Below are 27,415 nucleotides of genomic sequence, written 5' to 3' on the forward strand. Positions count from 1 at the left end.
CTCAGGCCCAGCGAAGCCGACGGCGTTTCTGGGTGTTGTTGATAAACGGTTTTCGCCTTGCATAGGAGAGTTTTAACTTGCACTTACAGATGTAGCGACCAACTGTAGTTACTGACAGTGGGTTTCTGAAGTGTTCCTGAGCCCATGTGGTGATATCCTTTACACACTGATGTCGCTTGTTGATGCAGTACAGCCTGAGAGATCGAAGGTCACGGGCTTAGCTGCTTACGTGCAGTGATTTCTCCAGATTCTCTGAACCTTCTGAATTATATTATGGAGCGTAGATGGTGAAATCCCTAAATTCCTTGCAATAGCTGGTTGAGAAAGGTTTTTCTTAAACTGTTCAACAATTTGCTCACACATTTTTTGACAAAGTGGTGACCCTCGCCCCATCCTTGTTTGTGAATGACTGAGAATTTCATGGAATTTACTTTTATACCCAATCATGGCACCCACCTGTTCCCAATTAGCCTGCACACCTGTGGGATGTTCCAAATAAGTGTTTGATGAGCATTCCTCAACTTTATCAGTATTTATTGCCACCTTTCCCAACTTCTTTGTCACGTGTTGCTGGCATCACATTCTAAAGTTAATGATTATTTGCAAAAACTAAAATAAAGTTTATGAGTTTAAACATCAAATATGTTGTCTTTGTAGCATATTCAACTGAATATGGCTTGAAAATGATTTGCAAATCATTGTATTCCGTTTATATTTACATCTAACACAATTTCCCAACTCATATGGAAACGGGGTTTGTACAATATATGAGTGTGTGTGTGTGTGTGTGTGTGTGTGTGTGTGTGTGTGTGTGTGTGTGTGTGTGTGTGTGTGTGTGTGTGTGTGTGTGTGTGTGTGTCTACAGGTGGGCCGGTAATACAGGAAGTGTTTTTTCTAACTTGTGTCACAAAGACAGGAAGACCAATGAGTCGTGGTTTGAGACGCCGGAACAAATTCCAAACTTTCCACACCGTCTTTTATTTATTTATTTATTTATATAAGACTTAAAAAAAAGAAGACAAAAACCTTCTCCTGGCGTACAAAAACTCAACATAGCCCTCAAACACAACACAACACACATCAAGGAGCTTTTTTTCTTGTTGTTTTTAGGTTTTTTTTTTAAGCTTGATGAACTTTTTCCACACTGGACCTGAGAATAAGGATGGGTACCTTTTACGCTATTTGCTACTTTTGTCTGCGCTAATAAATATAAAAGTGTTTCTTTTCAATATTTCATCTTGTTATTATCTCTTCTTTTCTCACACATTTGAGTGTCATTTGCAAGTATGAGTTCATTTCCGTTTGTCCTCGGTGTGTTGCCGTAGTCCAGTCTTTTGTGGAGTCCCACAAAGTGTTTGTACTGTTAGTATTGTACTTACTACACAGCGGCTGTTAGAGTTTAACGTTTTAGTTTTAGTTGTATGCTGCAAAAAGAGCTGACGAAAAATAAGATAAAAAGACTACATTTGTGGGAAAAAAACACAAAACTGGTGAAATGCTCTCTTCATATCTTCTTCAGGTCTCTTCATGCTTACTTGCCTCCTGACTGACTGACTGACTGACTGGCTTACTTACTGACTTACTGACTTACTGACTTACTTACTAGCCCTTCTGGGGCCGTCAGATCTCTTCATGCAGTGAGTTAATTTCACTTGATGAATGAAGATTTGTGTATCTAGAAATTGCGGGACTTTTAAGCTAGAAAAAAGTATTTTATTATGAAAAGAAGCGTGGTCCGACTTGCCATTCTTAAATTAAGCATTCCTGGTGTGGTAGGGACGGGATTCATATGGCCCCATTCCTGGGTGGATCTCGCGTGAGAGGAGGAGTGCGGCGGGTTGGTCAGTTTACAATACAGTCTGCTGAAAATGATGGAAAGCGCCACTCTACATAGCAACTGACACTGTGGTCAAAGTTGGAATTGACACAAAACACACTTGAAGATATCCAACACTCTACTGCCGTGTGCCGTCATGTTTCATGTGTCAGGTAAACCGTGACAAATTGGGTCATAGGAATCTTTAAACAAGATTTTCCACGTGGCGGAACACAAACATATCCTATTTTAATAGTTATTTTCTTAATTGGACACATTTTTCAACTAAAATAGACAAGATCAAATTATTTATGCTAAAATTAAGATTATGATGTAAAGTCCATGACTAGAACAAGTAAATAGCTTTTAAAACTGAGGACATTTCTAGAAATAAGATTTTAAGTGGCAAATAATTTACAGTATAGTTTTTAAAGCCACATTTGGAGGTCTCGCCATTTTAAATCGCTAATGCTAATCAGTAGCATGTATATGGCATATCCAAAGTAAATTAACAACAAGTTCATACTTTTGAGCGCTTTCTCTCAGGTATTCTTGCTTTGTCAGCATGGAAAGTTGTAACATTACCCAGAGGCAGTCCGCGACGAAAAGCCAAGTGAAACCGGACAGGAAGTCGCGTGTGACAAAAGGTATCAAATATGGTACCGTTTGATTTCACGTGATTTGGTACTCGGTGGTGGCGACGAGACTCGGTCGGTACTTTAAAAAAGTACCAAGTTTGGTGCCCATCCCTATCTGAGATGTGTTGTCTTAGTTTTTTTTTATTGCAGTTGTGTAACAAAGTGCGTTACATCCTGTTTAATGCTACAGTTTTTGTCTTAAGAGAAAGTACACCACATGGCTCAACAATCCAGTGAACAAGTCCTTGGTTGGTTGCAAACATGAATTCTTCTTAGAAATATATTTTGGACAGTTTCAAGTTCCAACCTTGTCCGAAGAGCCTTTTTAGCACCCGGTGCACAAAGCAAGGTCCACAAAGGTGTACTTGGACAGGTTTGGCGTAGAAAAACTGGACAAGCTCCAAAATGTTGTTGCAATTTTCCCCAGAAAGGCGAACATTGGGCAAGAACTGTATTTACATCCAGTTGCAGATTGTGTAGATATCGTGTCCGTCTTTTGTAATTCTTGCTGATACAGAAATCCCTTTGCCAAATTGTTAAAAAAGTAGGAAAAAAAGCAAAGATTAGATGCTGATTGATGATCGGCATCTAGAATGTTCCTTGGCTAAGAGCCCATACATGCGAGTGGAGCTGACAATGGAACCTTCTTGAATTCAGCCAAGCAAACACAGCAGGCGGGCCCACAGGGAGCTTCATTCCACAGAAGACAATCCAGGTGGCCTTCCGTGGGTGTGTTGACTGTGTTCAAGCACCAATCGAATACATCAAGTGGGAGTACGAGTACTTAACCACATGTAGCGTCACTTGGAGGCAAACTGCTGCACAAGGCCCGCCACCGAAAAACATTGCACAGCAAGAACATACTTGAACTACCTTGACAAAAGTTTGCATTGCTTTAAAAAGTCCATTTGTCGGGTCACAGTTCAGTGAGTTTCTCCTCCTGCACCACCACCTTGCGGTAGGTGGGGACTCGGCTCACTGTGGTGCTGGACTTAGTTGTCATGCTGCTCTGAGATGCAGGGATGTTGCTTTTCAGGGTCACTCCTCCTTCTGCCAACAGGGGTTGGACTTGTACGCCAGCGGACCCTCCTTGCAGTAGGTAACCACCTTGGCCTTGGCCTTGCATGCTAGCCAAACCTCCTGGCAGTAGGATGCCACCTTGGGGTTGGCCTTGTACGCCAGCGGACCCTCCTTGCAGTAGGTAACTACCTTGGCCTTGGCCTTGCATGCTAGCCAACCCTCCTGGCAGTAGGATGCCACCTTGTGTTTGGCCTTGTACACTAGCCAACCCTCCTGGCAGTAGGATGCCACCTTGTTTGAGGGAGGTTTGGCTTGACCTCACTTTCCCTTTCCCTACTGGGGCTTTGCCTTCTATCACGACTTGGGAGCTTGCTAGGCCTCCAGTGTTGATCAGATTTGCTCCGCTGGTATGGACCCCACTTTTGTCTACCAGTACCACACTGGGGGCTCTAGCTTTTCCACTGGTTACCATTGTTTGTCCCTGAAGTATCATGCCTGGTGCAGAGGCTGCCTGGGTGCCAGTAACCATCACCATGCCAGGCCCATGAGCCTTTCTGCTAGAGACCACCTTCCCTCCTTGGACCACCATGCCTTGTGCAGGTGCTGCTTGGGTGCCAGTAACCAGCACCATGCCGGGGCCCTGGGCTTGTCCACCAGACACTAGCATGCCTTGTGTGGGTGCCGCTAGCATCATGCCTTGCATGTTAGTAACTGGTGCCTCAGTCAGCAGCATGGTGTTCTGAACTTGCGGCTGGACCACGTACTGCATGGGCTGCAGCATAGGGGCAGCGGTGGTGTAGTAGACAGGCGACTGCGGTTGGAGCAGGAACATCTGGCCTTGATTTTGTACCCCTTCCACCACTGTGGTTGTTGTGTTGCTCTTCAGCACCTGAGAGCGATCCGTCTCTTTGATCACAGTATGTTCTACTTTAGGGACGACTGGTGGCAGCTTGGGAGGTTCTGGTCGGGGTTCGGGCACAACCGGGACGACAACTTCTTGTTGGATTTTCTTGCCACCGCACACCTCTGCCAGGGTCTTGAACTTTGGCCCAAGATCATCGAGGAACTGCAAGTCGTTGTCAGATTCAAGGAGGCTGCAGCAGCCCACTGAGCCAGCGGCGGAGCCTTGACCCTCAAAGTCATACGCCAAGAAAGCATCTTTCACGGCAAGATCTCCTCCACTGTTCATCTTCTGTTGAAAGAAGACAAAAACATGTTTTGATTTGGTTCTAAAATGTTCCCCCAAAATGTTAGAATCTGTGTTTGTAAATCCAAATCATTAGGACATTTAAAAAGGTAGAGGTATGTTCACACCTGTGCATAGTACTCTCTGAGGATGTGATGTGGTAGGGCTATGTCGTCATAGCTTTCTCCTGCCGTTCTAATTTCAAACCCACTGCCTCGTATGTTTCTCATTCCCATTGACTCTCTTTGGTCACTCATGTTGTTCCTTTGAAACATGTTCCGCTGGACTGATTCATTTACCATGGAGATGTCCCCTGCATCCACTTGTGTCGGCATGTTCATTAGTGGCACTTCCTGCAAAAAAGTTCATACCAAACATGATATTTATTTTGCATATGTAAAAAAACAAAGTAGCACAGTCTAACAAAGATGGTTCCACTACAAACCGTGTTCTCTCCTTGGCCCTCGGTGCGGTAATTAATGAGGTGTGATTTGGTGTCAAAAGGCATATCGGCAAAGGCTCCCGGGATAGCTGCAGCGCTACCACATTGGCAGAAGAGCAGCAGTAGAGGGATAACTGTGGAAACAAAATCTTTATTTTAATATGAACCAATCAGGTTTGACCCTCAGCATCTGTTAGACTATAAACCCCAATGATCTCGACAGTAGTTGGACACACTCACGTAGTAGAAGAAGCAGGCCAAGCAATAGAAGTCCGATGCCTGCAGGTCCTAACTCTGTTTTTTTGTCTGGCTGACCCTGGGCGCCTCGTCTTCCACAAATCACTCCGTCCTCGCAGGTACACGCTTGGACAGTCACCTTCTGCGGTTCCGGGCATGCTTCCCCCTGCTCGTCCTTTACCAGCAATTCCACCTCCTGTAAACCAGGCCACAGGGGCTCCTGGGTCCTGAGGATGGCAGTAGTATCTGCACACAGCAACACACACAATTACATTCATTGGTCAGGTCCAGATTTACACTAAATGATCCAAACTAGACTGTGTGTTCTCTTCAGTCTCCTCACCATTTAGACGCTCCACCAGCCATTTTCCTTCTGTGCCCTCTGGGATGATTTCAAAAGTGAAAGGAGCTCCGTTTGGGAAGTCGTCCTCGTCAACAGCGGTGACAAAAACAGCATCGTTTGGAAGGCACAGAGTCTCGATGGTACTGGTCAGGGTGGGACAGTGGTCATTAAAATCTTCTACCTGGATGGCCACAGTGCCAGTGGCGGTGCTCGAGGGCATGTCTGTTTATGGAAACACACCAAGAATATTCAGCTTTTCTTCCATTTCTTATGAAAACACACACCCTGTTCTTCCATGACATGAGGGTCTGAAGAAGACTGTGTTCATAGAGTAGTGTACCTTCCGAAATGCAGAGTACTTTGGCATAGTACGTCCCATTAACCAGGTACATAGACTCTCTGTCAGGCATCTTATTCATTTTGATCTCAGCCGTGTCTGGGTCAATGGTGAGCCAGTTGTCAGGGTCAGAACCTTTAACATATCTATACCAGAATGCAAACAATCAGTCGGATGGTGCGTTGGTGTCTGGACACACAGTCTATGTCTAGACACTCACCTGACTTTCTCAGCTGGTTTCCCAGTGTCTTGGTCTATTGCTTGGTAACGGGCAATAATGTCCCGCATGTTGGTGGAGCCTCCTTCTGACATGGTAATCACTTTGACTTTGGGATCAAAATGTGGTCCTTCACGCTGATTCTTTACGTTGATTTTGACGGGATAGGTCTTATATGTCGAGCTTTGCCATGATGTTGATGACCAGGATGATGATGAAGATGATCCGCCGCCGCCACCTCCGCCGCCACCACCTCCGCCGCCACCACCTCCGCCGCCACCTCCGCCGCCTCCTCCGCCTCCTCCGCCGCCGCCTCCTCCTCCTCCACCCGCTCCTCCACCGAAACTAATGGTACTTTCACTGTAGGGTCCAGCCTTGTTCCTTACAGCGACCCCTAGATCCAGGTTCTTCACATTTTCATAGTCCACTGCCTGTAGAAAAGTACAGACAAAATTTGGTGAATTGGATTTGTGTGGATTTACTAGGTCTCTACACCATTTTGAGACATGTTCAGCATTCGCAGGCTTCAACTGTGAAGATGATTGTGGCTCCAATGTTGACCTGTACAATTAAATGGACACTACCACACGCCCTGGATCCCTGTTGAGGTTCAACCTACGTTTCGATCAGAGCAAAATCGTATCTTTAAGGGTAACGATAGATTCTTGAAGACGTGGGAATATTCAAAAGTGTTTGTTTAATAGCGTGTAGGGTCATGAAAAGTACTGGTACTTCAACACCAAGTCATTACCAACATGCACAAAATACATCGAGACCTGCATTTTCAGTATCGTCAGTACCCAATGCTGTACGACATCTTTTCCTCGACGAGCCATGTCAAAAGTCATTCCATTTTTTTTAGAAATAAAGACAAAAATAAAACTGCAAAAACGGAAACATTTTGCAAAAATGCTTAACATAATTAAAGAAGGCTGAAATGTTGATACCATTAGTGAATAAAAGCACAAATATTAGTTTACATTTTTTTTTATAGCCTTTTTATTAGCATATTTCATTACAAATGACAAGATGATGTCATGCTATCACCATATTGAAAGAATATTAACAATATTATTTGTTTTGTACACTTGAAGGCTCCACGCCACGGCTTTTCTTATCATAATGCAAAATAGCCGACTATTGTTTTTTATCAGCATATTTATAAGCACAGTATATTTTATTTTGATATACTGACAGGCTACAGGCCGATACCCAGCAGGCACAAGACATTGATACAGCATTGATTATACGTGCATGTCCTTTAAAACTGACTTTGAAACAATGTTGCAATAGAGTTGTATTTGTACATTGAGACAACGCTGAAGTCTAATGTTGGATCCACGTTTTTGGTTGGGAAATGAACACATTTCAATCGTCAAATCAACGCCAGAACCCAACATTGATTAAATGTTGTCAAAAAGCATGTTGTTCCATCGTTAGGTTTGACCTAATCCAACAAGTTCTCAGCGGTGTGCCTGCTGGGTACTGCAATTGGAGTTCTGTGCAAAACAATGTTGAAGCACAGTGATCCTAAATACTTGACACTTTGAAACAGTTTTCAATAAAATAGTGAATTATATGGTACATGGGTTCAGTTTTTTCACGGTATATCTCGGTTGGTAGAGTGGCCGTGCCAGCAACTTGAGGGTTGCAGGTTCGATCCCCGCTTCCGCCATCCTAGTCACTGCTGTTGTGTCCTTGGGCAAGACACTTTACCCACCTGCTCCCAGTGCCACCCACACTGCTTTAAATGTAACTTAGATATTGGCTTTCACAATGTAAAGCGCTTTGAGTCCCTTGAGAAAAAGCGCTATTTAAATGTAATTCACTTCACTTCAATGGTTATCATGGCATCAGTATGGAGAATCCTTGAAAATCATAGGTCTCCGTGTCGACTTCTGACATTTTGGTATGGTGACAACCCTCATAGTGAGTGGAGGAGGCATCACTTACAGTTTAGAAAATGGTGCTTGAGATCACTTCTAGCTAACCAACAGCAGGGGGCACCCATGCTTCACATTTCACTTGCTGTGGAAGCCTCGCTTGGAACTGTTAAAGTGCTTGGTAGTCACAGTCGCCTTGTGTTTCCGTGCAGTTAAGAGGAGCCAGGCAGTAAGACCATGAATGATTCATTTCCTTATTTGCTAGTACCTTATCAAGCATGAGGATGCCTGTGTTGGTCTTTGGGTCTGATATGATACTGAAGTATCCGGCCTCGTTGCCCTTGGTGATGGCGAACTCTGATTCCCAGTTTTCTGTGCCCTCCAAGTCCAAGTCTTGTGCGTTGAATCGCATCACCTCCACACCGTAGGTGTTCTCCTCAATGTTGCCTTCATACTGAGCAGAAACCCACCGCCTGATTTTAGAACAGGCTTTGACAAGTTTCAGTCAGTGTCAGGGTGGAGTTTGTACATACCACCTCCTTTTCCAGTGTGGGAACGTTGTCGTTCACGTCGTTGATTTTAACGACGACAGTACTTGTGGCACTGTTCCCGCCTGCCGCGCCGTTTAGGTCCTGACCTCTCACCGTCAGCGTGTACGAATCTACAGCCTGAAATGTACAACAATGTCATTTGTCAGTGACTACAGAAGGAGAATGTTTGGTCTTCTTAGTGCTTTTGTACGAATGGTATGCAGTACTTCTCTGTCCAAGCCCTCCTGATTGACAAAGATGGTTCCATCACTCCCGATGCCGAACATGTTCCCGGGCCCTGCTGCTGGGATCTGATTCACAATGCTATAGAAGATCTGAGAGTTGGGATTCCTTGGTTCATCAGCGTCGGTCGCTGTGATTTGCATGACGGAGGTCCCTGAAAGACACGTGCGTCAAGAGCGATGCTTTAGACCGAAAGGGGTCTGGTCCTCACCTATAGGGCTGAGTTCATTCACCGCCCCGGGCGAGCTGGCGGAAAACACTGGGGGGTTGTCGTTCTCGTCCACGACCTTGAAGCGTATGTCAATATTTTTTTCTGCCAAAGTGCCGTCATTGTATGTGGCGACGCCTGACAGCTGAAACCACAACCAACAAACGTTGTCCTCAGTCTGCACGATGTCAGGAAATTCACTCCTCAACTCACATTGTAGCTGCTGATGAGCTCCCTGTCCAGCAATTTGGTCACCCGGATTAATCCAGTCCTACGGTCCACCACGAACACGTCGAAGGGAGACTTGTTGGCACCGATCCCTTCCAGGGAGTATTGCAGGTTGCCTTTGCCGTCATCGAAGTCGGAATGGATCTGAAACACATTTTAGTCCAGCATCAGGATGAGATTTGGACATGACTATTTTCTTGTGTTTGACCACAGGGGGGAGCCACAGCAAATAACCCAGCACTGTGGCCATAAGTAACAGACCCTGGAACTATTTGACCACAGGGGGAGCCACAGCAAACAACCCAGCACCGTGGCCATAAGTAACAGACCCTGAATCTATTTGACCACAGGGGGGAGCCACAGCAAACAACCCAGTACCGTGGCAATAAGTAACAGACCCTGGAACTATTTGACCACAGGGGGGAGCCACAGCAAACAACCCAGCACTGTGGCCATTAGTAACAGACCCTGGAACTATTTGACCACAGGGGGGAGCCACAGCAAACAACCCAGCACTGTGGCCATAAGTAACAGACCCTGGAACTACATGTTTCTTACTCACCTTGGCCACCGATGTGTCCCGAGTGTAGTCCTTATTTTCCTTCAGTGGTTTTGGCGGCGGCACCCAGTGCCGTTTATGTCTCGACAGAGCGCCGTCCCTGCCAGCCTCCACGCTTTGGAGCTGCAAAATACTTCATGTTTAACTTTCAATACGAGATATCAGCAGTAAAATAACAAGTTGGGATAATAACGACTGGAATCTCGAATCTCTGATACAAGCTACATGTTTACTTGTGTGTGATATCATGTGTGATACAAGCAGTCCTGCAACCTGTTTACTTGTGTGTAATATCATGTGCGATACAAGCAGTTTTGCAGCGTGTTTACATGTGTGTGATATCATGTGAGATACAAGCAGTTCTGCAGAGTGCTTAGTTGTGTGTGACATCATGTGCGATACAAGCAGTCCTGCAGCGTGTTTACTTGTGTGTGATATCATGTGAGATACAAGCAGCCCTACAGCGTGTTTACTTGTGTGTGATATCATGTGCGATACAAGCAGTCCTGCAGCATGACTACTTGTGTGTGATATTGTGTGTGATACAACCAGTCCTGCAACCTGTTTACTTGTGTGTAATATCATGTGCGATACAAGCAGTTCTGCCGCGTGTTTACATGTGTGTGATATCATGTGAGATAAAAACAGTCCTGCAGCGTGTTTACTTGTGTGTAATATCATGGGTGATACAAGCAGTCCTACAGCGTGTTTACTTGTGTTTTATATCATGTGAGATACAAGCAGTACTGCAGTATGTTTACTTGTGTGTGATATCATGTGCGATACAAGCTGTCCTGCAGCGTGTTTACTTTTGCGTTGACATGTGCGATACAAGCAGCCCTGCAGCGTGTTTACTTGTGTGTGCAAACATCATGTGCGATACAAGCAGTTCTGCAGTGTGTTTACATGTGTGTGATATCATATGAGATACAAGCAGTTCTGCAGAGTGTTTAGTTGTGTGTGACATCATGTGGGATACAAGCAGTCTGGCAGCGTGTTTACTTGTGTGTGATATCATGTGCAATACAAGCAGTTCTGCAGCGTGTTTACATGTGTGAGATATCATGTGGGATACAAACAGTGTTTCCAGAGCCTGAAATGCGGGTGTCAGGGACAGATGTGGAAGGAGATGTTTACAACAAAGTTCTAAAGCTTAGTGATCAGATATCAGATTGTAGGTGGGGTTATTTGTTACTCTTCGCGTTCATATTTCGCGGTTTGTTGCATTTTTGTTGTGTTTGGCTTGATTGTAAAATATGTGGATGGAGAGGGCTTGTGACCTTCATATGTTGTCAATATTCAGTGTTTTATCCTTCATAGTTAATATTGTAACATTCTTTTTTTCCATGTAAGGCGCTCTGTTTTTAACTTTCAGACATTGTGAGGTTTTGTATTAGTGCTCTTAAAATAGATATACCGGCCCCTGGACACTTTTTTTCCCTCTAAATTTGGCCCCTGAGGCAAAATAATTGCCCAGGCCTGCTATAGGAACTAGCAGCCACACAACAGCTAAGCACACAATAGCACACAAGCTAGACGTACGCAACAAGTAAAGATGTGAATCTTACAACTCAGGATTTAATAACATTGGGATGTTTGGGGACGAAATTTCATTTAAAATCGATTGTTGCAATGTTTTGTTCTGGATATGACTTATAGTAAAACAATGTATTGTTCTGGATATGAGTTATAATAAAACAATTAGGGATGTCCGATAATGGCTTTTTGCCGATATCTGATATTGTCCAACTCTTTAATTACCGATACCGATATCAACCGATATATACAGTCGTGGAATTAACACATTAATATGCCTAATTTAGACAACCAGGTATGGTGAAGATAAGGTACTTTAAAAAAAAATTAATAAAATAAAATAAGATAAATACATTCAAAACATTTTCTTGAATAAAAAAGAAAGTAAAACAATATAAAAACAGTTACATGGAAACTAGTAATGAATGAAAATGAGTAAAATTAACTGTTAAAAGTTAGTACTATTAGTGGAGCAGCAGCACGCACAATCATGTGTGCTTATGGACTGTATCCCTGCACACTGTATTGATATATATTGATATATAATGTAGGAACTACCAGAATATTAATAACAGAAAGAAACAACCCTTTTGTGTGAATGAGTGTAAATGGGGGAGGGAGGTTTTTTGGGTTGGTGCACTAATTGTAAGTGTATCTTGTGTTTTTTATGTTGATTAAATAAAAAAAAACACACAAAAAAACGATACTGATAATAAAAAAAACGATACCGATAATTTCCGATATTACATTTTAACGCATTTATCAGCCGATAATATCGGCCTGCCGATCATCTCTGCAAACAATGTATTGTTCTGGATATGAGTTATAATAAAACAATGTATTGTTCTGGATGTGAGTTATAATCAAACAATGTATTGTTCTGGGTATGAGTTATAATAAAACAATGTATTGTTCTGGGTATGAGTTATAATCAAACAATGTATTGTTCTGGGTATGAGTTATAATAAAACAATGTATTGTTCTGGGTATGAGTTATAATCAAACCTTCTCAGAAGAGTTTGCAGGTTAAAAGGCTGACAAATATAATAAATATAAACAGCAAGTAAGTTCAGAGATGGTAGTACGTGTCCTTAAATAAACAATATTGCGATGTAAAACATCACATTTGTCAATATAAACAAGAATCAAATACTTCGAGTGTCATGTTAGCAGTAAGAAACGTGTCCGCATCATTCAATCTGTTGCGTCATGAGCTGAAGTAAATGAATTGTTGTGGCCACAAAAACAACAATCTCTCCACTCTGCAGCTAAATCACGGCCCGTGTAAAAATACTATCAAACATCACATGTGGAATAAAGAATTACAGCCCCTGTAAAAATACTATCAAACATCACATGTGGAATAAAGAATTACAGCCCCTGTAAAAATACTATCAAACATCACAAGTGGCATAAAGAATCACAGCCCCTGTAAAAATACTATCAAACATCAAACAAACACAAATACTGGGGGTCAGATAGGCCCGCCACAAACTCAAGGCCTGGGGGCCATATCTGGCCCGCCACAAACACAAGGACTGGGGGCCATATCTGGCCCGCCACAAACTCAAGGCCTGGGGTCCATATCTGGTCCGCCACAAACTCAAGGCCTGGGGGCCACATCTGGCCCGCCACAAACTCAAGGCCTGGGGACCATACCTGGCCCGCCACAAACACAAGGATTGGGGGCCATATCTGGCCTGCCACAAACACAAGGACTGGGGGACATATCTGGCCCGCCACATAATTTCAAGTGGCCAGCAAACACTTTTCTTACTAAATGTATCAAATTTTACATTTTGACATACAAATAAATTATACACTTTAAAAAATATATTTTACGGTAAAAAGAAAACTGGTAGCTCAGTCGCCAGAATTTTACTGTGATTAAAAAAAACAAAAAAACTGTGGTCCTGGGTTTTTCTGTATACGGTAATAACTACTGTAGATTTTACAGTAAAATAATTAGTACTGTTTTTCCATTTTCATATATATGCTGTTAAAAATAAATATTGTACATTATACGCTAATATTTTAGCAACTAAGCTGTTCCAGGTTAATTTTACTTTAAAATCTTATGTACAAAAAATAAGTGTATATATGTTTGTGTATATACAGTATGTACAGTATTTGTACACACACACACACATATATATATATATATATATATATATATATATATATATATATATATATATATATATATATATATATATATATATATATATATATATATATGCATATATGTATGTATGTGTATAAATATATATATAGATATGTGTATATATACATTAGTATATATGTAAATGTATATGTGTATATAAATATTGGTATGTGTGTAAATGTATATGTGTATATATGTGTATATGTGTATATATGTTTACATGGATATATGTGTATATATATGTAGATATGTGTATATACACATATACATGTTTAAATGTGTATATCTGTATAGAAATGTGTATATATATATACACACACACATGTACACACACACACACACATATATATATATATATATATATATATATATAATTGTGTAGTTGCATCATGAGGAAATTAAAATGTATATATTATTCACTGTATGTATACATGTATATATTATTATTCACTGTATGTATATATTATTCACTGTATGCATATTTGTATATATTATTATTCACTGTATGTATGTATGTATATATATATTATTCACTGCATTTATTTATATATATATATATATATTATTATTCACTGTATGTATATATGTATATATTATTCACTGTATGTATGTTATTCATTGTATGTATATATGTATATATATTATTATAATTCACTGTATGTATATATGTATATATTATTATTCACTGTATGCATATATTATTATTCACTGTATGTATATATGTATATATTATTCACTGTATGTATGTTATTTATTGTATGTATATATGTATATATTATTATTCATTGTATGTATATATGTATATATTACTATTTACTGTATGCATATATTATTATTCACTGTATATATTATTCACTGTATGTATGTATGTATACATTATTATTCACTGTATGTATATATCATTATTCACTGTATGTATGTAGGTATGTATATATTGTTATTCGCTGTAAGTATGTTATTATTCACTATAGCGTGGCGCAGTGGAAGAGTGGCCGTGCGCGACCCGAGGGTCCCTGGTTCATTCCCCACCTAGTACCAACCTCGTCATGTCCGTTGTGTCCTGAGCAAGACACTTCACCCTTGCTCCTGATGGGTGCTGGTTAGCGCCTTGCATGGCAGCTCCCTCCATCAGTGTGTGAATGTGTGTGTGAATGGGTAAATGTGGAAGTAGTGTCAAAGCGCTTTGAGTACCTTGAAGGTAGAAAAGCGCTATACAAGTACAACCCATTTATTTATTATTTATTATATGTATATATGTATATATTATTATTCACTGTATGTAAATATGTATATATTATTATTCACTGTATGTATATATGTATATATTATTCACTGTATGTATGTTATTTATTGTATGTATATATGTATATATTATTATTCAATGTATGTATATATTATTATTCACTGTATGTATATATTTATATATTATTCACTGAATGTATGTATTATTATTCACTGTATGTATATATGTATATATTATTATTCACTGTATGTATATATTATTATTCACTGTATGCATATATTTATATATTATTATTCACTGAATGTATATATTATTATTCACTGTATGTATATATTATTATTCACTGTATGCATATATTTATATATTATTATTCACTGAATGTATATATTATTATTCACTGAATGTATATATTATTATTCACTGTATGTATATATTTATAAATTATTATTCACTGAATGTATATATTATTATTCACTGAATGTATATATTATTATTCACTGAATGTATATATGTATATATATTATTCACTGTATGTGTATATTATTATTCACTGTACTGTATGTATATATTTATATATTATTATTCACTGTATGTATATATTATTATTCACTGTATGTATATATAATTATTCACTGTATGTAAATATTATTCATAGACATATTTGGCAAGTAGCCCTCAATGCCAACAAGTCGGACAAACTTTGTGCCAGAGATTTAAGTGTCACATAAAAAAAATAAAAAAAATAATTTTGGATTTACTTTGAACATTTTGTTAATTGAGAACCTTCCAGGCCCCTGGAACCAAACTTGAGGGGAGCCTTAAGTCTCTGAAGATGTTTTATGATCCTGGTCTAGTCCGACAAATGTGGATTAACTTGTCACATCTGCAAGTCCAGACTGGGACCTGAGAGTCTCTGTGCGGGTTCCATGAGCAATAACTCCATGATCAATAATCAATAATCATCTCCAGTGGACCACAGGTCAACAACACGTGAAGAGTCTCCACAAGAAGGTCATGTTTGCCAGAGGAGGTGAGGCCGCCACAACACACCAGTGACGCCACACCCCGCCATGACACGCCATGACACGCCATGACACGCCACACCCCGCCATGACACGCCATGACACGCCACACCCCGCCATGACACGCCACACCCCGCCATGACACGCCACACCCCGCCCGCTCACTCACATCTGAGGCATGTGAGCGTGACACAAACACACCCAGGGTGTGGCTTTACCACCCCACTTCAACGCTGGAATTATCAAGTCAGCACAAGTCGTGTCAGCAAGAATGTGTCAAATAGACTCCTAGTACACCTTCACTAGACTCCTAGTACACATCACTAGACTCCTAGCACACCTTCACTAGACTCCTAGCACACATCACTAGACTCCTAGTACACATCACTAGACTCCTAGCACACCTTCACTGGACTCCTAGTACACCTTCAATAGTCTCCTAGTACACCTTCACTAGACTCCTAGCACACCTTCACTAGACTCACAGTACACCTTCAATAGTCTCCTAGTACACCTTCACTAGGCTCCTAGCACACCTTCACTAGACTCCTAGCACACCTTCACTAGACTCCTAGCACACCTTCACTAGACTCACAGTACACCTTCAATAGTCTCCAAGTACACCTTCACTAGGCTCCTAGCACACCTTCACTAGACTCCTAGTACACCTTCACTAGACTCCTAGTACACTTTCACTACTCTCCTAGTACACTTTCACTACTCTCCTAGCACACCTTCACTAGACTCCTAGTACACTTTCACTACTCTCCTAGCACACCTTCACTAGACTCCTAGTACACTTTCACTACTCTCCTAGCACACCTTCACTAGACTCCTAGTACACCTTCACTAGACTCCTAGCACACCTTCACTTGACTCCTAGTACACCTTCACCTTCACACTTTTTTTTAAACCTTGATGCATGCTAATGTTAGCATGCTAACTTTTTTCCAAACAAATTTTTCAGGTATACATCGTACGATTAATACATGTAAAACAGGTGAAAGTACTCAGTTGCAATACTCTTTTGCACCACTTGTGGCAGTATTCACAACATCAAGTTTCTTCAGCGCAAAAATGATGACTAAAGTGGTGAATCTGTATTTACCTTTGAACTTGGATTTTTTTGGAAAGTTTATTTAAGAAACAAAGTCAAAGTATTTCGATGGGAACCAAAAGTCGTTTTTTGTTGACCAATTTTGCACAAATTAAGTAAATAATTGTGTGCTAATGAAAGGAAATCACGTAAGGTTGATTGTCTTATTTTAATAAGTTTGTGGCAAAACTTTTTTTTTCTGATGATAACCCTAAAATAAGTATTGGTATTGACGATACTAAAATAAGTATTGGTATTGACGATACTAAAATAAGTATTGGTATTGACGATACTAAATTAAGTATTGGTATTGACGATACTAAAAGAAGTATTGGTATTGACGATACTAAAATAAGTATTGGTATTGACGATACTAAAATAAGTATTGGTATTGACGATACTAAAATAAGTATTGGTACTGACGATACTAAAATAAGTATTGGCACTGATGATACCGGGTTTGTACTTCTTCAACCTTTGACTCAGGATGAGAAATATCTTAAAGTCACGCACACGCTCGCCCAACAGGAAGTTGGCAAGTTTGTGCTTTTTTGTTGTCCATTGTAGCTCCTTTCTTGGCCATTGTGTGATTAATCAAGCCTGTAATTGGTTGGATGTGATACACTATTTACACTATATTGCCAAAAGTATGGTGGCCAGCCATCCAAATGATGAGAATCACTAATCACTTGGCCCGGCCACAGGTGTATCAAATCAAGCACTTAGGCATGGAGACTGTTTCTACAAACATTTGTGAAAGAATGGGCCGCTCTCAGTGATTTCCAGCACTGAACTGTCATAGGATGCCACCTGTGCAACAAATCCAGTCCTGAAATGTCCTCGCTCCTAAATATTCCAAAGTCAACTTTATCATAAGAAAAGTGAAGAGTTTGGGAACAACAGCAACTCAGCCACCAAGAGGTAGGCTACGTGAACTGACAGAGGGGTCAAACTTTATGTGACCTTCCTATTAGCCCACGTACAGTACGCAGAGAGCTTCATGGAATGGGTTTCCATGGCCGACAGCTGCATCTAAGCCATACATCACAAGTCCAATGCAAAGCGTGGGATGCAGTGGTGTAAAGGACATCACCACTGGACTCTAGAGCAATCTGGCAACCTGATGGACCAGTCTGGGTTTGGAGGTTGCCAGGACAACGCTACATTTCACACTGCATTGTGCCGAGTGTGAAATTTGGTGGAGGAGGAATTATGGTGTGGGGTTGTTTTTCAGGAGTTGGTCTTGGCCCCTTAGTTCCAGTGAAAGGAACTTTGAATGCTCCAAGATACCAAAACATTTTGGACAATTCCATGGGATGGCACTTCATGTTCATATGTGAGTCAAGGCAGGTGGCCAAATACTTTTGGCAATATTGTCTACATTGTCCATATTTGTCAATATTGTGTACATTGTCCATATTTGGTAATATAGTGTACAATTGTCCATATTTGGTAATATAGTGTACATTGTCCATATTTGGCAATATAGTGTACATTGTCCATATTTGGTAATATAGTGTACATTGTCCATATTTGGTTATATAGTGTACATTGTTTATATTTGGTAATATAGTGTACATTGTCCATATTTGGTAATATAGTGTACATTGTTCATATTTGGCAATATAGTGTACATTGTCCATATTTGGTAATATAGTGTACATTGTCCATATTTGGCAATATAGTGTACATTGTCAATATTTGGTAATATAGTGTACATTGTCCATATTTGCTTCACAATGTCAGTTTATTTTTCCCACCTGAAATAAAAAAGACAAAAATGAGTGAGATTGTTCCTGCACTATGACTGATGCTGCTGTGAAAGGGACAAGTGGTAGGAAATGGTTGGTGGAACGGAACTTTCTTCTGTCGCTTTTTTTTTGGTCACGATTTTTGTGGTGGTATTTTTTTTTGTGCTTTGTGATGGGGGAGGGGCCACAGCAGCCCCCGCTGCTCGTGGAAAAGAGCCCCACGTTCTTTCATGTAGCCGGTGACTTGTTTGGATGACTCGCTCAATATGACTTGTTTGGATGACTCGCTAAATATGGCCACAGAGTTGCCAAGTTGGCTACGTCTTCTTATGCTCTGGCAGACCAGCTGGAGTCTCATTCATCTTGTTTTCCTCCTAATGACATTCATTCTAATGTATTTGATAACATGTTGACCCCTCCCCCGCGACTACAAATAGTGTCATTGGTCTATAAAATTGTGACAAGTGCACCTCTGCATCACATTCTTATCATTTTTAACATGAACAAAAACACAAATAAACACATATTTACGAAACAAAAAATATTTAAAGTGCATCAATTTGCCCGAAAGTATTATTTTTTTCAATCTTTATTCAAACTGAATTTGAGCAACTTCAACCAAATGTTTTCAAATAAAAAATAAAAAAGTTTAAAAATTATTCATATCTGCATACATACAAACCCCGTTTCCATATGAGTTGGGAAATTGTGTTAGATGTAAATATAAACGGAATACAATGATTTGCAAATCCTTTTCAAGCCATATTCAGTTGAATATGCTACAAAGACAACATATTTGATGTTCAAACTGATAAACATGTATTTTGCAAATAATCAGTAACTTTAGAATTTGATGCCAGCAACACGTGACAAAGAAGTTGGGAAAGGTGGCAATAAATACTGATAAAGTTGAGGAATGCTCATCAAACACTTATTTGGAACATCCCACAGGTGAACAGGCTAATTGGGAACAGGTGGGTGCCATGATTGGGTATAAAAACAGCTTCCCAAAAAATGCTGTCTTTCACAAGAAAGGATGGGGCAAGGTACACCCCTTTGTCCACAACTGCGTGAGCAAATAGTCAAACAGTTTAAGAACAACGTTTCTCAAAGTGCAATTGCAAGAAATTGAGGGATTTCAACATCTACGGTCCATAATATCATCAAAAGGCTCAGAGAATGTGGAGAAATCACTCCACGTAAGCGGCATGGCCGAAAACCAACATTGAATGACCGTGACCTTCCATCCCTCGGACGGCACTGTATCAAAAACTGACATCAATCTCTAAAGGATATCACCACATGGGCTCAGGAACACTTCAGAAAACCACTGTCACTAAATACAGTTGGTCGCTACATCTGTAAGTGCAAGTTAAAGTTCTGCTATGCAAAGCCAAAGCCATTTATCAACAACACCCAGAAACGCCGCCGGCTTCTCTGGGCCCGAGATCATCTAAGATGGACTCATGCAAAGTGGAAAAGTGTTCTGTGGTCTGACGAGTCCACATTTCAAATTGTTTTTGGAAATATTTGACATCGTGTCATCCGGACCAAAGGGGAAGCGAACCATCCAGACTGTTATCGATGCAAAGTTGAAAAGCCAGCAAGTGTGATGGTATGGGGGTGCATTAGTGCCCAAGACATGGGTAACTTACACATCTGTGAAGGCACCATTAATGCTGAAAGGTACATACAGGTTTTGGAACAACATATGCTACCATCTAAGCGCCGTCTTTTTCATGGACGCATCTGCTTATTTCAGCAAGACAATGCCAAGCCACATTCAGCACGTGTTACAACAGCGTGGCTTCATAAAAAAAGAGTGCGGGTACTTTCCTGGGCCGCCTGCAGTCCAGACCTGTCTCCCATCGAAAATGTGTGGCGCATTATGAAGCGTAAAATACGACAGCAGAGACCCTGGACTGTTGAACGACTGAAGCTCTACATAAAACAAGAATGGGAAAGAATTCCACTTTCAAAGCTTTAACAATTAGTTTCCTCAGTTCCCAATCGTTTATTGAGTGTTGTTAAAAGAAAAGGTGATGTAACACAGTGGTGAACATGCCCTTTCCCAACTACTTTGGCACGTTTTGCAGCCATAAACATTCAAAGTGAATTATTATTTGCAAATAAAAAAATAAGTTTGAGTTTGAACATCAAATATTTTGTCTTTGTAGCATATTCAACTGAATATGGCTTGAAAAGGATTTGCAAATCATTGTATTCCGTTTATATTTACATCCAACACAATTTTCCAACTCATATGGAAACGGGGTTTGTACAAATGTTTTCTGTTTGTAACAAAAATATGTATTTGATTCAATTTAATATAATTTAATGTATTAATATATTTTTAAATAAAAACATAAAGGAAACAACATAATTATATATGAATTTAATGTGAATCAATTTGCCTGAAATTATTTTTTGATACTTTCATACTAAAATATAAAATTAGATGAATATAAAATACATTTAAAAAAAATTAAATCTGTATTCAAACTAAACATTTTATTCATTAATATATTCTTAAATAAATAAATGAAAATAATACACACACACATATATATATATATATATATATATATATATATATATATATATATATATATATATATATATATATATATATATATATATATATATATATATACATACATATATAATGTGTATCAATTTGCCTGAAATTATTTGTTGGAATCTGTGTTTAAACTTAAAACATTTTTTGAGCAACTTGAACAATAAAATGCTTACTGAAATACATTCCATAACTAAAAAGGCCAAGCGGGGTGTGACACTGCATGATGCTGATAAAGCACTGCAGCACCACACCGTGTGAGAAGAAGTCAAGTCAAGCAACAAAGAGTGACAAATGGTGGATTTCACGCTGCACCTGTGTTGCCATGGCAGCCAGGTGTGTGTCCAACACAACACACCTGAACACTTCTAAACTCACAACTCCAAATGAGGGCAACATTCGACACTTTGAGCACTTTTTATGGCTAAAAAGAGACACCCGGGAGGCTGGAATTCCACACATAGTGGAGACGGCCTTGAAAAGAAGATGGCGGCGGGGAGAAAAGTTGTGTACTTACCGCCAACAGCAGACACACACACACACACCTTACACACTTACCGCCAGCAGCAGACACACACACACACGTTACAAACTTACCGCCAGCAGCAGACACACACACACACACGTTACACACTTACTGCCAGCAGCAGACACACACACACACGTTACAAACTTACCGCCAGCAGCAGACACACACACACATGTTATAAACTTACCGCCAGCAGCAGACACACACACGTTACAATCATGGCTGCAGAAGTCCAGCAAATGAAGGCCAAGACACTTCCTGCTCAAGTGACAGTCGGCCAGGCAGGAGAGCTGTCTTATTATGAAGGGGGGAGGAGGCACACACACACACACGCACACACACCCTGCAGGCAGAGACAGGTTACCCTTTGTGTGTGAGTGTGTGTGTGTGTGTGTGTGTGTGTGTGTGTGTGTGTGTGTGTGTGTGTGTGTGTATGTGTGTGTGTGTGTGTGAGAGAGAGAGAGAGAGAAAGGACACACACAGAATTTTGACATGACAAGAGAGTGAGAACACGTCTGTCTTGTCGGCTCACAAAGACTTGTTGGCCGCGCTGTCACACGTCTCCAAAGTGCGGCCTGGGGGCCCTTTGTGGCCCCCCTGCTCTTACAAAATAAAAGTGGACTAAAAGAGCAAAGAGGTGAAAGTCTGAATGTTGACTCTAACAACACAAAGTTGCCATGCAGCTTTTCTTTAAAACTGTCATTGCTCAAAAATAATAATGAATCAAAATCGTTGTTATGAATTATTGACATATTTAAGGCTCCAATTACTTCACATCAAATATTTTACTTTGAAATATTTGTGGAGAAAATATCGCATATTCTGTGTTTTTGCCATAAAAAAAACAAGTTTTGTATGACAAACAAACAAAAAACATAAAGAAATAATACAAAATTGTATTAGAAGGATAGATCCGAAGTTGAGCTCAAGATTGAAATGTTGAAAGTAAAAAAATACAACTAAAATTTGATTGATTTTGAAGACTTTTAGATGGCTGAGAATTAGTGTGATTTGGACTGTCATTGCTCAAAAACAATAAAGAATTAAAATCAATGTTGTTATGATTTATCAACATATTTCAGACTCAAATGACTTTACATCCAATATTTTACTTTGAAATATTTTTTGGGGGGAGCATAGTTTGTGTTTGCCATAAAAAAAACATGTTTTGTATAAAAAAAAAGGGCATAAAACAAACAAAAAAATCCCCCCCAAAAATGAATAAAAACTTATATTTGATGGTCTGAAGTTGATCTGAAGATTGAAACGTTGATAGTAAAAACATTTAATAAAAATAGCGTATGACTTATTTTAATTGCTGATCATTTTACTGTGACATTTTTTTTCATTTTCAACTGTCAAGAATAGTAATGAATCAAAATCAATGTTGTTATGAATTATTATAAATGATAAATGGGTTGTACTTGTATAGCGCTTTTCTACCTTCAAGGTACTCAAAGCGCTTTGACACTACTTCCACATTTACCCATTCACACACTGATGGAGGGAGCTGCCATGCAAGGCGCTAACCAGCACCCATCAGGAGCAAGGGTGAAGTGTCTTGCTCACGACACAACAGACATGACAAGGTTGGTACTAGGTGGGGATTGAACCAGGGACCCTCGGGTCGCGCACGGCCATTATTCCACTGCGCCATGCCGTCCCGAATTATTGACCTATTTTAGACTCCAATTACTTCACATCAAACATTCTGGGGAAAATGTTGCATGTTTTGTGTGTTTGCCCAAAAAAAAATGTTTCTATGACAACAAAGGACATAAAACAAACAAACAACCAAACAAACAAACAAACAAACAAACAAATCAATATCAAATGAAACTACTTATAATCAACTTGAGATTGATCTAGAGATTGAAGTGGTGAAAGTCCATCCATCCATCCATCTTCCTCCGCTTATCCGAGGTCGGGTCGCGGGGGCAGCAGCCTAAGCAGGGAAGCCCAGACTTCCCTCTCCCCAGCCACTTCGTCCAGCTCCTCCCGGGGGATCCCGAGGCGTTCCCAGGCCAGCCGGGAGACATAGTCTTCCCAACGTGTCCTGGGTCTTCCTCGTGGCCTCCTACCGGTCGGATATGCCCTAAACACCTCCTTAGGGAGGCGCTCGGGTGGCATCCTGACCAGATGCCCGAACCACCTCATCTGGCTCCTCTCGATGTGGAGGAGCAGCGGCTTTACTTTGAGCTCCCCCCGGATGACAGATCTTCTCACCCTATCTCTAAGGGAGAGCCCCGCCACCCGGCGGAGGAAACTCATTTCGGCCGCTTGTACCCGTGATCTTGTCCTTTCGGTCATAACCCAAAGCTCATGACCATAGGTGAGGATGGGAACGTAGATCGACCGGTAAATTGAGAGCTTTGCCTTCCGGCTCAGCTCCTTCTTCACCACAACGGATCGATACAGCGTCCGCATTACTGAAGACGCCGCACCGATCCGCCTGTCGATCTCACGATCCACTCTTCCCTCACTCGTGAACAAGACTCCGAGGTACTTGAACTCCTCCACTTGGGGCAAGATCTCCTCCCCAACCCGTGGTGAAAAGTGGTGAAAGTGAAAAAGATAAAATAAATCATATATTTTTAGCACTTTTAGATCCCTGAGAATTGAATAATAATATAATCATCACAGGAAACAAGTAGAATTGAATAATAATATAATCATCACAGGAAACAAGTAGAATTGAATAATAATATAATCATCACAGGAAACAAGTAGAATTGAATAATAATATAATCATCACAGGAAACAAGTAGAATTGAATAATAATATAATCATCACAGGAAACAAGTAGAATTGAATAATAATATAATCCTGCAGGAAATAAGTATATTTGAATAATAATATAATCATCACAGGAAACAACTAGAATTGAATAATAATATAATCATCACAGGAAACAAATAAAATGTAATAATAATATAATCATCACAGGAAACAAGTAAAATTGAATAATAATATAATCATCACAGGAAACAAGTAGAATTGAATAATAATATAATCATCACAAGAAACAAGTAGAATTGAATAATAATATAATCCTGCAGGAAATAAGTATATTTGAATAATAATATAATCATCACAGGAAACAACTAGAATTGAATAATAATATAATCATCACAGGAAACAAATAAAATGTAATAATAATATAATCATCACAGGAAACAAGTAAAATTGAATAATAATATAATCATCACAGGAAACAAGTAGAATTGAATAATAATATAATCATCCTGCAGGAAACAAGTAGAATTGAATAATAATATAATCCTGCAGGAAACAAGTAGAATTGAATAATAATATGATCATCACAGGAAACAAGTAGAATTGAATAATAATAAAATCCTGCAGGAAACAAGTAGAATTGAAAAATAATATAATCATCCTGCAGGATGTATTTGAGCCTTAGATCTAGCAGGAAGTTAGCAGAGTTTGGTTGCCATGGCAGCTGCTCACATATTTGCAGTAAAAAGAATGAAATGATCAGGATGGTAAATGTGGATGCCCTGAAAGCATAGAAAAGTGTGACTGTAATGACCTAATGACGACCATCACTCGTAAAGATGGCACTTTGATGTACACCCTCTTCACATACGACTGTGTGGCCTCCCAGAACAACACCAGTATCACCAAGTTTGCAGATGATACTACGGTCGTCGGACTGATCACCGGGGGAGCTGAGGCAGCGTACAGAAGGGAGGTAGCGGAACTGGTGGCCTGGTGTCAGGATAATAATCTCTCCTTGAACACAGACAAGACCAAGGAGATGATTATTGACCCACGGAGAAGGAGTACCCACTACACACCTCTGTACATAGGGGGGACAACGGTGGACAGGGTGAAAACCTTTAAATTCCTCGGGACCCACATCAGCGAGGACCTCACCTGGGATCACAACACCCAACAAACAATAAAGAAAGCCCAGCAGCGACTGTACTTCCTAAGTAGGCTGAGAAAATTTGGCATGCCACCCAAAATTCTCAGCAACTTTTATAGAAGTACGGTTGAGAGTGTCTTTACCAGCTCAATCACGGTCTGGTATGGAAACTGCACTGCTAAGGACAGGAAGGCACTCCAGCCAGTGATTAAAACTGCTCAGTACATACCAGGAGCAGCCTTCCCCTCACTACAGGACATGTACTCTACCAGGGCCACCAGGAGAGCACACAACATCATAAAGGACAGTACACAGTCTCTTCAGCCTCCTACCATCAGGCAGACGATACAGGAGCCTGAAATCCAGGACTACGAGACTGACAAACAGTTTCTACCCACAGGCCATCAGGCTTGTGAATGCTAACTTGTGAATGCTAGCCCCCCCGTTTTACTTTTGTCTTTTTGAACAAAAGACAGCTACCATGACCACCCCCGAACTGTGAACCATCACTGTAGACACTTTTCACCTTTGATCACTAAAGACACTTTAACTGCTGCTGTGACCAAATGTCACCTCCATATTTATACTGTTGACTGTCAATCAGAATGTGCAATAATGTTATGTTACTTACTGTGCCTTGTATATACATTTTTATTTTTATTTTAGCTAAGTACCGTGTGACTTGTTGAAGGGTGGACTAGCTAAGTAAGATGTTCATTGTACGGCAAACTGTCTGTTTTGACTGTGCATATGACAATAAACAATCTTGAATCTTGAATCTTGAATCTTGAGTGACATGCTAACAAAATGGAGGAGGGATGAAGTCATGAACCTATGCTTTGCCTTGCCCCAAATAACTGATTACGGAGAAAATCCTGTCCGCTAAATGGGCAGGAGAGAAAATAATTGAGACTGATATCGCTCCCCTACTGTATCAGACTCATTAGGCATCTTTGACTAGTACGCCACCGCAGCTAGCAGCAGCTAGCTAGCGAGTTAACGAGATAGCGAGTTAGCGAGATAGCGAGCGTTATTACGGGTGCACTAACTCACATTTCAATTGCAAATCTTATTCATCCCGATTCTAAATCCATTCTTAATTTTCATAAATCAATAAAAAAAAGATTATATATGTTTATACATGTATATATCAGTGAGGTGCGGTGAGGTTGATGGCTGGTGAGGCACTGACTTCATCACAGTCAGATTTACAAACATATGAACCCTAAAGAGTATCTTATTCACCATTTGATTGGCAGCAGTTAACAGGTTATGTTTAAAAGCTCATACCAGCATTCTTCCCTGCTTGGCACTCAGCATCAAGGCTTGGAATTGGGGGTTAAATCACCAAAAATGACTCCCGGCGTGGCACCGCTGCTGCCCGCTGCTGCCCACTGCTGCCCACTGCTCCCCTCACCTCTCAGGGGGTGATCAAGGGGATGGGTCAAATGCAGAGGACAAACTTCACCACACCTAGTGTGTGTGTGACAATCATTGGTACTTTAACTTAACTTTAACTTTACACATACAAACTGTAGCACACAAAAAAGCACATCTAATTAAAAAAAAACGTTATTATGGTCTTACCTTTACTTATAAATGAAGTCCATGCGCAGCTCCTTTTGAACAAAAGCATCGATAACTTGTTTATAGAAGTCTTCCTTATCTTTCTTCAGTTTTAAAAGTCTCTCTGTCTCAATGGAGATCTTCCTTTGAGGGA

The 27,415-nt window shown here is 40.3% G+C and overlaps 1 protein-coding gene across 1 annotated transcript; it reads right to left on the reverse strand.

Annotated features, from left to right (window-relative positions):
* Nucleotides 1-1,103: 1,103 nt before the first annotated feature.
* dsg2.1 (desmoglein 2, tandem duplicate 1) lies at nt 1,104-22,096 on the reverse strand. The gene is made up of 14 exons (XM_061977760.2): nt 21,994-22,096; nt 9,891-10,010; nt 9,314-9,472; nt 9,104-9,245; nt 8,877-9,046; nt 8,653-8,787; nt 8,388-8,573; nt 6,240-6,667; nt 6,023-6,165; nt 5,683-5,904; nt 5,343-5,585; nt 5,106-5,236; nt 4,789-5,013; nt 1,104-4,666 (listed from the first exon to the last, which is right to left on the reverse strand). The coding sequence occupies exons 1-14, from the start codon at nt 22,024-22,026 to the stop codon at nt 3,371-3,373; spliced, it is 3,633 nt and encodes a 1,210-aa protein (XP_061833744.1). The 5' UTR covers nt 22,027-22,096; the 3' UTR covers nt 1,104-3,370.
* Between the last annotated feature and the right edge of the window lie 5,319 nt (nt 22,097-27,415).

This window comes from Nerophis lumbriciformis, linkage group LG18 (assembly GCF_033978685.3).
Source record: "Nerophis lumbriciformis linkage group LG18, RoL_Nlum_v2.1, whole genome shotgun sequence".
Taxonomy (NCBI): Eukaryota; Metazoa; Chordata; class Actinopteri; order Syngnathiformes; family Syngnathidae; genus Nerophis; species Nerophis lumbriciformis.